Consider the following 15,441-nt stretch of genomic DNA (forward strand, 5'->3'; position numbering starts at 1 on the left):
CAACAAAAAAAAAGTTCAAGTTTTTCAAGTTTCATAAATACATTATATTCAAACTACTTGTCTCCTGCTTCCCAATCCGCTCCCCAAGCAGTGCAATTATAATTATTGTAATTATTCTTACATTAAATTAGATTTTTTGTGTATTTTCATGTAACACTTGAAAGCACTGATTTTGTTTGCCTTTGTAACATTGGATGTGAATAGGTCTAGGCCTGTGTGCAGCCGTAAGCGTTGGTCCTTTGAGACCATCCTCTTCCTCTTCATCAAACTAGGTTATAAGAAAGGGAAGATGCTTCCTCCACATATAAAGCGATTATTATCACCACAAAGTCTAGTCCAATCATCAAGATAACCCAGAGAAAGAGAACAAAAACAAAGCAACAATAGGACAAAAAAAATCTAAAAATCCCTGTTGGCAAAAAAAAAAAAAAGTCCACAGAAATGATCAGGTGGAATCTTCAAATATTCCATTTCTCAGCAGGTCCATCTCTAATATTTCCCAAAGCGCCACTTGGCTTTCCAGCATTCAGCCGGAACGATCCTGAACATCTTCGATATTTAACTGAAAGAATAATAATAATAATGAATTCCGTCCCTCCACACTGGACCACACCAGATGCACTTTCCCTGGAACCGGACCCTGGACTCTATCTGTAAACAGGAAGCCGAATGTGTGCGTGCTGGTGGTCCAGCAGCCTCGGTACTGAGACGGTCTCATAGCCTTTGCCCAGCATCTGCTCCTTAATGCACGGAGGGTGGATGTCGTTGATCAGATATTCCAGAGACTGCAGGCTGCTGCTGAGCACAGAAGCATTGCACAGGCTTTTGCTGGGCAGACTGCAGCACACGCCCCCCGCACTGTCCAAAGGTGGGTGATGGTGATGATGATGAAAGTGATGATGATAGTGGTGAGGCGGGAAGCCCAGCTCCCTGTGCCCGGCCGTGGTCGTCGTTCCTGGCAGCTCCTGAGGGTTGTAGCAGTCGCTGTCGGGGGTGACCAGGATGCTGTTCCAGGGGGGTCCAAAGTACTGTCCCACTGCAAAATTTCCCTGCATTCCTGTACAGTTCAAAGGGGAAGAGTTAACCTTGTCCAGCCCTGCTCCTCCACTCACGCTGGCTGTCATTGGGTAAGCCCGGGAAGAGGAGGATACCTGGGCTCCTGGCACTAGGATACTGTTTGCCGGGGCACAAGACTCCGGAGACTTGCTGATAGCTCCTCCCCCGCCACTCCCGCTGCTGTACATCCTCAGGACAGACTGCTGCTGCTGCTGCTGTTGCTGCTTCTGCCACAAGATGTAATCCATGCCCTCGGAATACACCTTCATTGCTTCCCCGTTGTGTCCTGGTATTCCCGTTCCAGAGTATCCCAGATTCCCTACGTAACTCCCTCCAGATGAACTAGAGGAGACTCCACCCACATTGGCCCCCTGCTTGCAGGGGCTGGGGTTATGGGGCACTGTGGAGACCTGCTGCAGGGCCTGGGCTTGGCAGTGCTGGTTGATCTGGTAGATGATGCTCTGGATTGAGGGCAGATTGGACTGAGGAGGCAGGTTCAGTCCTCCTCTGCCCCCGGTCAGAGGGATCACAGACCCGGCCACTGTCACATTTGGGGGCACGGCGAGAGTCTGGCCGTGGCAGTGGGCTAAAGTGCTGCTGTTGGATGCCGTTGGGGGTGGATAAGGGGCCACCGCTATTTGGGCGGGGGAAAGCTTAGTCCGCCTGCCCTCTGCATTCTTTACCACGGCCTTCGCTGAGGCCACAAACGATGACGATGAAGCTGAGGATGAGGAGGATGAGGAGACTTTGACGATGGCCAGCAGGCCCTGGTAACCCCCTGAGTGGAGGTGGGGGTATGGGCTGTAGCGCTGGCCCGTAGTGTCATAGCCGTTCACTGTCCGGTTAAGGTGCTTGTGTTGTGGGACCCTGATGTTGGTGGGGAAGATCTTGATGGACAGAGGGGTGTTGGCCGTCTTCTGCGCGTAGGCATCCAGCTCCGCCGTGCTGGGGTAGCGAGGAGAGTGTATGGGCATGCTCAGTTCACCTGGGTGAAAGAGAGATTGGACAGGGTCATAAATCAGTCCAGTGTAACCGGGGTCAGCTAATCCTGGTCCTGGAATATCCCTGATTTAAAATGGCTTAGAAGTAGGTTTGTTAGAAAAGTATTAACACTCTTTCTAAAGCCCCTTTCACACATGCGCCGTAACCCAGACATTTCCTGGACATTTCCAGTAACAGCTGTATGTGTGAATGCAAATTTCCAGTTGCACCGGACATTACCCGGACTTTATCCTGCCAGCCCCCGGGTACAAAGTCCAGCTAATGTCTGAGTGAGCCCATGGGTGAAAGGAGCTGATAATGTTCTGGAAAATTCAGCGAATTAATGCTATGCCTTCTGCATCTGCTGCATACGTGTCACCACATGCTTAAACCACACAACTGAGGAAATGTGTTTGACATCTCAGACTGCGCTACATGCATGAAAGGGCAACTCTGGAATATGTCAGACCTGATTCACATTCCAGAGTTCTTATGTGAAAATATATTAATGCTGTGCATCGCAGTGCACTTCTGATCTTAGGTTTAGACTCTTCAAGGTCTTGACTCAAGCTTCGTTTATCCAGGTCTTGGCCTTAACTTGTGCTGCACTCTATTTGAACTCAGATGTTAGAGTTTTCGGCACTCCTTTGGAAAGTTGGGGGAGCCTCACCAACCCCGAGTTCAGAATCCAAGATGGCCGCCCGCACATCAACAGTGTGTAAATGTAGTAGTACAGTAGTATCAAACTGTTTATTAGTGCTTCTATCTATTTGTGTCTTGTTAAATCCGTCATACACAGAGGACTGTCCCACTGCTGTATGCGGACATGTTTCCATGGTGTTTGGAGTCATAAAATATCAAATATCACTGATATCTGCTAACAATGCTAACCAGAAACAAGCTAACAATGTAAATCTGGGTCATGGGTTTCTACTACAACAGTAAATAACTTTTCCAGATGGTGATAACTCAGAAGCATGACTGGGAAACACTGCACTGTAACTCATAACCTGAATTCCTTTTATGTTATGCAAATTACACCATTTTAAAGGATCACCCCATATTTTTTTTTATGCCAAGTTTAGTTGTATAAAGTGGAGGGGGGTGGGCAGAGGAACATGGCATCTTCGGTCTCTGTTTCAAACCGATCTATCTAGAACGGGTATGTATTCTGGTTCCCTGAGCCACAGGGGGTTCCAGACCTCAACTGGAAAGGATTCTAGAAAGTTCTTTGTGTCCAATTTGGGTCTTTGTGTGTTGAGGTTTGCTTGCACAAGCTAATCCATTAAAAAGAGGCTGATCTTCGGAGCAGACGGTCAGTGTGTGTTTGGCTCCATTCACACGAGAGAATGGCTGCTGCGTTATCTGTTTTCCATTCAGGCCAGACCCAACAGAGAACGTTCAATAACACAATTACCCACCATCGTGTTGCGTCGCACGTGAAAGGAATCATACACACTGCGGACGATGCTGTTAGCAGGTCAGGACGAGAAATGCTTCATAATCAACTTCTGTTAATCGTCCTCCCCATCACTCTTTCTCTCTCATTATTTATTTCTAATATCGCTCACTTTATACATGCGCAGCAGGTAGTGTCACAGTCACACAGCTCCAGAGGCCTGGAGGTTGTGGATTCGATTCCCGCTCCGGGTGACTGTCTGTGAGGAGTTGGTGTGTTCTCCCCGTGTCCGCGTGGGTTTCCTCCGGGTGCTCCGGTTTCCTCCCACAGTCCAAAAACACACGTTGGTAGGTGGATTGGCGACTCAAAATTGTCCGTAGGTGTGAGTGAATGTGTGTGTGTGTTTGTGTTGCCCTGTGAAGGACTGGCGCCCCCTCCAGGGTGTATTCCCGCCTTGCGCCCAATGATTCCCTGTTAGGCTCTGGACCCACCGTGACCCTGAACTGGATAAGCGCTTACAGATAATGAATGAATGAATGAATTTTGGAGCATATCCATTGGTCCATTTGTTATAAACTTTTCACACAATGTACAGAAAAGATATGTTCAACTAAAAATCAACAAAAATGGAGTTATATGTCTTTTCTTTGACAGCAACAATATTCATATTTATTTATTCATATTACTGCCTTTGGTCATGTTATAACTGTTAGCATATGTGTATGGTATTTACAGATTAGCATGCTGCCCAGCTACCTAGCTTTGTAGCTTGGATGTAGCTTTTTGTCGACCACTAAGATTTTACCTCATTATTTGACCATTATTGCTTTAATACATTAACCTAATATTAACATGACATGGGAATAATCCCTGAATCAATCACTGTGTAGCTGTCCTTGACTCAGTAATCTGTTTTATAAGATTTGTGTTGGCTAACTCGCTGGCCACCTACACTCAGTATAGAGTGGGCAACACGGAGCAAGTTCACTAGTAATCGAGACACAGCTGCTCTCTCTCTTTCTCTCTCTCGCTCCGTCTGCTCTCACTCTGTCTCCTGTTAATCCTGGGCCAAATGGATCTTTTTTAAAAACTCAATCTGCAGAAAGCCTCCACCTTAGGCATTATTAAATCAGTGCTTTATGAAATTAATTCAGCGCTGCAGAACTGGGTTACCCCCGGAAACCAGCAAACAGGCGAGAGAGAGAGAGAGAGAGAGAGAGAGAGAGAGAGAGAGAGAGAGAGAGAGAGAGAGAGAGAGAGAGAGAGAGAGAAAGAGAGAGAGAGAGAGAGAGAGAGTGAGAGAGAAAGAGAGGGAGAGAGAGAGAGAGAGAGAGAGAGAGAGAGAAAGAGAGAGAGAGAGAGAGAAAGAGAGGGAGAGAGAGAGAGAGAGAAAGAGAAAGAGAGAGAGAGAGAAAGAGAGAGAGAGAGAGAGAGAGAGAGAGAGAGAGAGGAGGACGAAAGCGCTTTTTAATTGCAGTGACACCGTTGAGATTTATAAGTAGAAGCGGCAGCAGCAGAGAGGCCTGGGCTCAGCCAGACAAATTCCTCAATTATTCAATCAGGAATTCTAAACGGAGGCACGCCACTCTCTGGCCTCCCACAAACCCTCACGAGCGCAGCCGTCCGGGAATTCCTAACCGGGTCGCCTTTTTTTTAAAGGCGATGAAAAGAACGAGGGTGTCGAGGGAGGCACAGAAACATGATGTACCAATGAGGCTTTTGTCTCGCAAGGTGATTGAGACAGGGACAGGAAAGAAAAAAAGCTCAGATAACTCAGACACAAGCATGTGAGAATGAACAAAAGACTGAATTAGAGACACATTCTTGGAGTGAATGTTCTGCCTGACGTGCCTTTCATTCAGTCCTCTGTGCCAAGTAAAATGTTAATTTGATTGAGAATCAGGTGCAGGTGAATTTATTCCTATCTAGCTGTAAACATCCACTGCAGCTCTGGACATCGATGGCCTTGTGCGGTTTTCTGTTAGAACACTTCACTGAAGAAGGAGTAGGGGAGATGGTAGATGGCTTAAACTGTGAGGGCAGTGGTTTTCAAGGATCATTCTTCTGAGCCATTGCTGTAACTTGGCAGAATTGTACTAATTCTACAGAAGACTGGAAGCTAGAACTACTGATGAATAGCAGTGATTTCTCAGTAAACCGTATTGGTATCGGCCCTGATACTGGCACTTAAACACATTACACACTATTCCCTACATGTAGTACACAGGGCACTTTTCGGGACACACCCCATGAAGCAGATATTGACGCGCATGCGCGCTGCTAGATTAAAGTTGGGGCAGATTATAAACAAACGAGGTATTTCACACTACATGACTATTTTTGTCCATTTTTAGTGAGACTGGAAAAATGTAACACACACTACACAACCCCAAAAGAGTTTCCTTGGAGACATAGGTTTGTGTAGGTCCACAAAGTAAAAAAAAAAAAAAAAACATGTAAAAATATCTTTGTGGATCGTGGATGGGAAAATATACATAGTGCGGTCTCTACACACTGCAGCACGAGCGGGAGATTAGTAGAATAGCGCATCGTTGCGGCTACGTTCCACCGTAAATGGTTCAGAAACAGCAGTCGCTTTAGCGCGCACCACAGTGTTGCATTATTTAATGTGGAATGGAAAATTAGAATAAAGTTGGATTATTTCGTAGTTTATATTAGAGTTTTTAATAGTTTTACCATTTAATCCATCCTCCACTGTAGAGCTCCACTGCATGCGCCTGTGTTTACTTTCTGTGCTCTGTTCTCATTGGCTGTTGAAGGGACTTGTTCAGAGTTGAGTTGGTGGAGACAAATTCGGGTCGAAAAAATCAAATGTTTGATATGCTGCGACTATTTAAAATTGGGCTAAAAGTCAATGTAGTTTAAAACCAGCTGAAGGCGTGCCAAAGAACCCTGACTTCATTCAAGCAACCACAAAGAAGCACAGGTCAGCAGCAGACCTTAGAAAATGCATTTCACAGCTGTGACAAATATCCTCATGACTGCAGTGTGGAAATATTTATTTTGGCTCTGAAGCTTTAAAATTTTTAATGTGCAGTTTAAAAAAGTTGTAAATGTTGTTCATTCAAGCTTATTAAATTCATTCATTATCTGTAACTGCTTATTCAATTCAGGGTCGCAGTGGGTCCAGAGTCTACCTGGAATCATTGGGCACAAGGCGGGAACACACCCTGGAGGGGGCGCCAGTCCTTCACAGGGCAACACAGACATTCACTCACACGTTTGAGTCGCCAATACACCTACCAACGTGAGTTTTTTGGACTGTGGGAGGAAACCGGAGCACCCGGAGGAAACCCACGCAGACACAGGGAGAACACACCAACTCCTCACAGAAAGTCACCCAGAGCGGGAATCAAACCCACAACCTCCAGGCCTCTGGAGCTGTGTGACTGCGACACTACCTGCTGCACCACCGTGTCGCCCAGCTTATTAAATCTTATTAGCAACATAGAATACTGCTTTACCAAAATAAATAAAAACAACTGTAAGTGTAGCAATATAAATATAGCCACCTATTTAGTAGTTAAGATAGATAGAGTTGGTATCGGTTGGTACTTGAACATGAAATATCGGTATCGGAAGGGAAAAAGTGGTATCGGTGCATCCCTATGTTTTACATTGCTATTAGAATTACAAACATGTTTTAAAGCATTTCTGTATGAAGCCGTGTTTAACAGACCACAGCATAAAGACCTGCGTGTTAGATCACTACATTCTAGATCTAAAGACTGCATAAAGACACTGCACAACTTTGATGCACTCCTGACAGAGCAAGTTTCCATTGGAAAAAGTGATTTCCAAACAGAAGAATCCCAACTGCTTAAAACGTAGGTTTAATCTGTGTCCAAGAAACTCCTCTAGAGACTGAGTGGTCAGCAAAGGTGATGTGGACAGGGAAACATTCACTCACACACAGTGACACACTTGCTCACCCAACACAGCGAGCAGAGACAGCGCTAAACAGGAGGAAGGTGAAGGGCCGCGGTGAGATTGGATTTAAACGACATTATTCAGGCAATTTCACGGCTGCTTAGCTCGGGCCCAGAAAGGAGCAGCAGGGGCGGAGGCGCTGGGGAAAGCACTTCATTTAGCAGTGATAAATCAACTGCCACAAATGACTTGCAACCTCCTCAAAAATGACATTTTTATGCAAAAGCATTTTTTTTTTTAAGTCTTAAAATTAAACCGGCATGAACGATACAGTCAGCAAATGTCAGGGTGCCCTTGAGCAAGCGATTGGAGAGGGAAGCGAGAGGAAGCTGTAATATTCCTGATATGTCTTTTAACAGGCCCCCACACACACTTTAGCATCTATTACCACTGCCTCAAACCACAACACGTCTAATTCACTCACACTGCATGACCCAAAGTGTGTGGAGCAGCGCTGCCTCTGAAATGAAGGATATTAATCAAGAGTTTGTTCCTCTTCGCTGCTGTAACAGACTCCAGTCTTCAGGGGAGGCTTAACACCAGAGGTTGGATTGCTGCTGTGAACGTTTGATGGCAGCCACAAGAGCATTAGTGAGGGCAAGGTACTGATGTTGCATGATTAGTTCGGAGACTCCAACTCATCCCAAAGGTCCATCCCTCCAGAGAACACAGCTACACTGTTCCACAGCCCAATACTAGTGGCTCTATACTCCTCATGTCCACACTAGGCATTCAATTCACACTGAGGAAGAGTGTTTGTTTTTTTTAAAAACACTGTTCCAGACACTTAAACAGCTCCATATTGAGAATAAGCCAGGTAATCAAACCACACACACACACACACACACACACAGTGTCGTTATATTCTCCGTGTAAACAATAATTACACTTTATTCGTGATTCACAGCGGAGCAGCTGCAGAACAGGGAACAGCAACAAAAACCCTCTAAACCACAGACATCAGCCCGTTTCCTCTGTTAAACCCAGTCACACTCAGGAGAAGAGCTGAGAAACTGAAATTACTCAGGATTAGTGAACAGAACAAGTTTAGTGAAGTTTGATTGGAAGTCAGGTTTGGCTTCGTCCATTAATTCAAACGCCTGAAATCTACTGAGCTGAGAAATATATTCATTCATTCATTCATTATCTGTAACCCTTATCCAATTCAGGGTCGCGGTGGGTCCAGAGCCTACCTGGAATCATTGGGCGCAAGGCGGGAATACACCCTGGAGGGGGCGCCAGTCCTTCACAGGGCAACACAGACACACACACATTCACTCACACACACGGACATTTTTGAGTCGCCAATCCACCTACCAACGTGTGTTTTTGGACTGTGGGAGGAAACCGGAGCACCCGGAGGAAACCCACGCAGACACAGGGAGAACACACCAACTCCTCACAGACAGTCACCCAATATGGAGCAGGAATCAAACCCACAACCTCCAGTACCCTGGAGCTGTGTGACTGCGACACTACCTGCTGCACCACCGTGCAAAAAAAAAAGATTTGTCATTTCCATTTTGGAGTACTTAAACACTGTCTACTCACTGTCCACACTCTGAGACACACCCACCTTGTTGGTCCACCTTGTAGATGTAAAATCAGAGACAGTAGCTCATCAGTAGCTCAGGACGCTGTTGGCTGGATATCTGTTGTTGGTGGACTATTATCAGTCCTGCAGTGACACTGAGGGGTTGGTAAACTCTAGCAGCACTGCTGTGTCTGATCCACGTGCACCAGCACAACACAACACCATGTCAGTGTCGCTGCATCGCTGGGAATGATCCACCGCACAAATCATACCTGCTCCTAACAATCAGAGGGTGAAATGCTGATTTAAATAAAAGTATGCAGAGAAACAGGTGGACGGCAGTCTGTAATTGTAGAACTACAAAGTGCTCCAGTGTGGTCAGTGGAGCTGATAAAATGGACAGTGCGTGTTCCTAATCCAGTGATCGTTCGGTGTATATCAGATATACATAACCTACTTAACCCAGTTTCATGCCAGTCATTCATGACAGAGAATAGATGCCTTCTTTTAGATACAGAGATTACTTCATGTCTTAGATATGCAAGCAGAACAATTGAGCCGCATGTACACACAAGCCTCAATGCTCTATTTAGAGGAAACCAACATGTAAACCTCACATGCACATAAAAAGCACACGAGAGCAGATGGTAGTATGTAGGCTTATTTAGTAATGCACTACTGCTGCTTCACGTGAAATATTAAACTCATTTATTTGGCTGTCGCCTGCTGCTCGTTGGCGAGCCCATGCTTGGGAGAGACACTGTGCTTGATTGTGCTTAGAACGATGTTTAGAAATCAGATCAGTTTCTAAAGACTCTATTAACTTCATATGAAAAAGTTTAGATGTTGTAGTAGAGCATCCTGCAAAGTAAACGAAACAATAAAACGTCAGTTGCTTTCCTCATCCCAAATCCTTCATTTAAGACCTCTGAAAGTGAATGCCATGTGAAGAAGAGCTCTTTTGCACATGTGGCAGCTTAGGAGCAAGATCTGTTCAAATTTATAGAATTAAGATATAGGTTTCATTGAAAAAACAAATAAATAAATATATGATTATTTCTAGGGTGGCACTGTGGCGCAGCAGGTAGTGTCGCAGTCACACAGCTCCAGGGACCTGCAGGTTGTGGGTTTGATTCCCGCTCCGGGTGACTGTCTGTGAGGAGTTGGTGTGTTCTCCCTGTGTCTGCGTGGGTTTCCTCCGGGTGCTCCGGTTTCCTTCCACAGTCCAAAAAAACACACGTTGGTAGGTGGATTGGCGACTCAAAAAGTGTCAGTAGGTGTGTGTGCGTGTGTTGCCCTGTGAAGGACTGGCGCCCCCTCCAGGGTGCATTCCTGCCTTGCGCCCAATGATTCCAGGTAGGCTCTGGACCCACCGCGACCCTGAACTGGATAAGCGCTTACAGATAATGAATGAATGAATGATCATTTCTTTTTCTATAAAGTAGTAGGTGAGAGTGAGTTTGAAGAACAATGTTTTGTTCAGATTCTCCTTGATTGCATGGATTTGTTTAATCAACAGCACACATTATTTTAATCATCAGTTATTAACTGGTAAAACTAGGTGTTGGATGATAACCTCAAATAATACGAACTGCCACGAGGAGAGATTTGGAAAAAGTTAAACCAACACATTCCCACACACAGCATCACACTCACTGGAATCATGTTATTTCACTTTTTCCTACTTGTATCAGTATCATTGAAGACATATCATTGAAGACTAATCAAATGAATCAATTTCCTGATGATGTCTGACTAGTTTATGGAACAGTTTTCTTAATTGCTTTATTAATAAATCTGAGTGGTTTCTAGACGATTTTTTAAAATCAAATAAACTAAACAGTTTTACTGAAAATATCTGGCTCAAATAACTGAAGTGTGTTGGCAGCTGGTTGCACTAGCTGGGAGCAGGTTAGCGCAGATGGCAAATGAAGTGTGTATACTGTGTGTGTGTGTCTGTGTGGAGTGGGGGTCTCTGAGGTTGATGAAAAGGCTCTGATCTACGCTGTGCTGTCACTGCCTAATTGGAGGTGGTCTAAATGGGTCAGACAGAACAGGGGCTGTCACACAGCTGTCCAGCCCCCATAGACACACACACACACACACACACACACACTCCTGCCCCTTGGTGACAGCAGAGCCACCATCCTTTGATGTTCCCCGACAAGCAAATTCCAGGGCAGAAGGGGCGGGCAGGGAGTATGTGTGTGACTGTGTGTTTGCGCGCGTGTGTGTGTGTGTGTGTGTGTGTGTGTATTTTACACACAGACTGACAGAAGACTGATTTTATTTGCTCTGGAGAGGGAGGGGGAACATTTCAAAGCAGCATGGCTGGTCCAGACACAGAGCAAAAAAAAAAAAAGCAACAACAACAACAAAAAAAAACTTTCTGATCTCTGCTACATGAAGGAGAGACGCGAGAGGAAATCTCTCTGATCAGTGTGTGTTCTCAAGCAGCGGAGAAACAAAACACAACCGTGACATGCCTTCTCTTCTCATCTCCTCTCGTCTCTTTGTTTTTCTCCCTCTTCATCTCGCCCTGATCATCGCTCTATAATCATAATGCATTCACGTTATCTATCTGGACGTCTGTAAATGACTTCAGGTGTTTCACTGACTCTTTCAGATGCTGAAAATGACACAATATTCTGCCTCTGTTTCAGTTTGGCACACTTTCAAAGGGGATATGGACTCATTCCACCAGTCACTGTCCCTGTCATGGTACAGGGTTATCAACTAATATAAGAACATAAGAGTCCCTGCTTTAAAACAAATGCTTAAAGCTAATGCTATGTTGCCGTTTCGGCATCCTCAGACCGATCAGACCCACAGATTAGATGAGTGTTTGTTGCTTTATAAAAATGTGCTCATTTTTAATTTGATTCCACAGGCACACCGAGCATATGTCGTGGGCGCCAGATATTTCCATAGCAGTGCACTAATTGCTGCCGAGAGGATTCCAGAAGAAATCCCTCACTAAAGCCTCACTGCCAGTGTGTGTTTTGGTCGGTGACACGGGCCGTATTTTCTATGCCACAAATGAACTGCTGAATCCTCCCCTGTAGGGCAAAAAATCCCTGCCTCTCTCTCTCTCTCTCTCTCTCTCTCTTTCTCCCACTCTCTCGCTCGCTCATTGTTTGTCAACAGGACTCAACCCCTCTGGCACCCGCCCTGGCATCAAAGAGCTTCACACTCCACAGAGCACAGGGATTAGGGGCTTTCAGGCCAGAGGGGGCCACAGAGAGCTGCTCCAGACGACAACAAAAACCCCAGCCATTACTGCTACCACAAGCAAAAATGAAGAGTGAGTGTGTGTGTGTGAGAGCGAGAGAGACGGAGGGAGAGAGAGAAAGAAAGAAAGAGAAAAGAGAGTTTTTTTAAAAAAAATTGATGTACACACACACTATTTTTCGCCCAAATGTGTGGTTCTCTATTGTAATGTTTTACACTGGAGTAATGCGCCAAATGTAGCCAACAAGTGATGTGATTTCTGACAATGCAAGACACACTGCTATAGACTAATCAGCCATAACCACCTTGCTTCTTCACTCACTGTACGTACTCTCAGCTCCACTGACCACACAGGTGAACAAGTGCAGGTGTGAGTGGATCAGACACAGCAGTGCTGCTGGAGTTTTTACGTCCTTCAGTGTCACTTATGAACCGAGAATAGCTCACAAAACAAATCCAGTACCCAAATAACACCTGCTCTGGTGTGGTCCTGTGGGGGTCCTAGGAAGTGCTTGAACAGAGTCAGTGATCAGTGAGTGTAGAAACAAGTAGGTAGTCGTAATGTTATGGCTGATCTGTGCATAAATATAACAGAAAGTCTTCTAGATTATTTTTCACAGCGTCTTCCAGGTTGTCAAACCTTAAAGGTGACATACACGATTGTAATAAATGAGTTTTTATAAAATTCAGAAGATGTTTCCCCACCATTTGCTAACTCTCCTGTCTGTTTGGGCACTGGAAACCAGTTTAATGTGTTTAACAAACTGCCTCTGCCCGGTACGCCAGGCTTTCTTTCTCTCTCTCTGCTCATAGCATGGAAAAGGATTCTGTCGTTTTTTTAGACAATGGAGAGAACTTCAAACATTTGAAAACATGAACTGAATGTACTTGTTTTTGCTGTTTCTGATTAGTTAAGGTGGAAATGTCTCCAAATTTGGGAGCTAACTGCATCCAAAAGTGCTACGAAATTAAACAACTATGTCATTTTTCTTCTCAAACATACCGTTCCACCTTAAAAAACGCAGAGATCCTGAACGTAAACAACTCAGAGAGAATTGCGTTTCCCCACAATCGTAAACATCCCCTTTAAACTAGGTACCCCCAATGCTCATGGGTGGGGAATGACTTTTCTTTGTCTGTTAGCTACATTAGCTTTAGATGAAAACATGTGAGTGAAAAGGTTAAGTGAGATTTCATTTAGAAAACAATTGCTTTAAAGTGGCTTCCACAGACTGACACTTGTTTATGTTGAACCTTACCATTCAGCACAACAGAATGTTATATCAACTTAATGATATAGTACTTGTCCACACAAATGATTGGTCAGACTCTGAAACCAGCTACTTCTTCATTGGCTACTAATTTTCCCTTCCCCCTTAAATGTGTTGCACCTTAAATGAGCGATTCGTGCAGATCATGTTTATGTGCACAGTGCAGATGGTTCCCTTTCACGGAGTAACGCACGCACACACACGCAGAGCTATTTGTGCTTTTCTAAACTAACACAGACCTGCTCTGAGAGATAAAAGTGAACAGATACACTCACTGATGCAACATAAGCACCCATGTGGTCTGGCTGCAGTGGGCTGTTTATCAGGGGCCTCCTGGGCCAAACGCTTCACACTCACGTCACACACACATGGCACAGCCACACGCACACACAAACACTCACACCTTAATTACTTCCCGAGAGTAATACAGACATCCCCACCCACCGTACTGACACACAAACACTCGCCCACACAAAACACACTGTAACAGAATAAAAAAAAAAACACGTATATAAATACATGCATTTACACCCATCGACCATAACATTATGACCACCTCACCTTGTTTCTACACTCACGGTCCATTCTCTCAGCGCCACTGACCACTTCGTAGTTCTAAAATTACAGACTGGAGTTCAGCTGTTGCTGTGCATACTTTGCTTGCTTTCTTTCTTCCTGCTCTCAAACGGTCAGGACCCCCACAGGACCACCACCGAGCGGGTATGACACTGACATGATGGTGTAGTGTGTGTTGTAGTGTGTATTGAGCTGCTCAGCTGTGGAACCGTGCTCTCTGGAGTGATAGAGCCAGAGCGCCAGTACCTGGCCTCACTGGTGCTGCCATCAATTCTTCACGGCTATGTTATCATATGTACAGTAACGCCTGAGTGTTTCTAATAAAGTGGACAGTGTGAGGGTCAGCCTAATTCAGGTTAGGCTGAATATACAGCACTTAATTATAATCAGCAACAATAGTGCTACAACACACAATCTCTATGTGTTTGTGTGTGTGTGTGTGTGTGTGAAGATCAAAGACAGCAGTGGCTCTGAGCATAAATGTGTAACTAAAAAAAGGGGCCTAGATGCTTAGATTGTTAAAAAGTAATAGAGAGAGAGAGAGAAAGAGAGAGAGAACAGATGTGGTGTGTGTGTGTGTGTGTGTGTGTTAAGAAAAGAGATCAAAGACAAAGCTGTAAAGCAGCTCAATAATTCAACTCAATGGCTTTAGCCACTAAAATCACCATCAAACGGAGAAAAGCAGAATGAAAGTTTAACAAATAACACACATAAACAACACCTGTATTGTCACTGTGACACAGATAAAAGTGAAAGAACAAACAAAACAAACACACACACACACACACACACCTTGCTGTGCACACATGGTTAAAGCCACAGTGTTGTGTAAGTGTGTGTGCGGATTTTTAGATGAGACCGCAGTGTGTATTTTTTTTCGCAGAAGGGGAGCCGTATCCTGCAGCTTTCCACTCAGCACAACTGCAGCCATGAGAAACTGAGAGGTCATACCACAAACACGTACACACCTCCCAAAAGTGTCTAGAGACCAGTGTCTGAAACAGGTACATTTTAAAACAGCTTTATTCACTGTTTATGAGGGGTGTCCACCAACATTTGCTCATAAAACAAGACTGGAACAGTTTGGCTTACTGTGCAGCCTCAGAGCATTCAGACAGGGAAGTGCCGCATTACCCAGAATCCCCGCTGGTGCCGCTAAACTGTTGCTATTTGGTCACTAGTTATTGAATCAGTTATTGCGATGGTATTTCAGTTGGTAGCTATGCTGTATCAGGAGCTTGACTGGGTTTTTAAAGTGATGATATAATGTTGAATAGGAGTTTCTTGGAGGCTTTTAAGATATTCCAGTTGATAGGTTGGTTGCTAAGGAGTTGCCAAGTGGGTGATGAGGTGTTGCTGAGGGGTTTCTAGGTGATTTCAATAGTATATCAGGTAGTTCCTAGGCCATTGTGTATATGTATGTGTTATACACGGTGCATTGA

The 15,441-nt window shown here is 44.8% G+C and overlaps 1 protein-coding gene across 1 annotated transcript; it reads right to left on the minus strand.

The window, feature by feature from the left end:
• Window positions 1-483: 483 nt before the first annotated feature.
• On the minus strand, window positions 484-2,035 carry LOC136677489 (protein FAM222A-like). Its single transcript, XM_066655051.1, has one exon. It carries the CDS (start codon window positions 2,028-2,030, stop codon window positions 648-650), a length of 1,383 nt encoding a protein of 460 aa, XP_066511148.1. The 5' UTR covers window positions 2,031-2,035; the 3' UTR covers window positions 484-647.
• Between the last annotated feature and the right edge of the window lie 13,406 nt (window positions 2,036-15,441).

This window comes from Hoplias malabaricus, chromosome X2, assembly GCF_029633855.1.
Source record: "Hoplias malabaricus isolate fHopMal1 chromosome X2, fHopMal1.hap1, whole genome shotgun sequence".
In the NCBI taxonomy this organism is placed as follows: domain Eukaryota; kingdom Metazoa; phylum Chordata; class Actinopteri; order Characiformes; family Erythrinidae; genus Hoplias; species Hoplias malabaricus.

Coding starts and splice junctions, on each gene's coding strand:
- LOC136677489 (XM_066655051.1), bottom strand. CDS start 2,030: ATGCCCATACACTCTCCTCGCTACCCCAGCACGGCGGAGCTGGATGCC.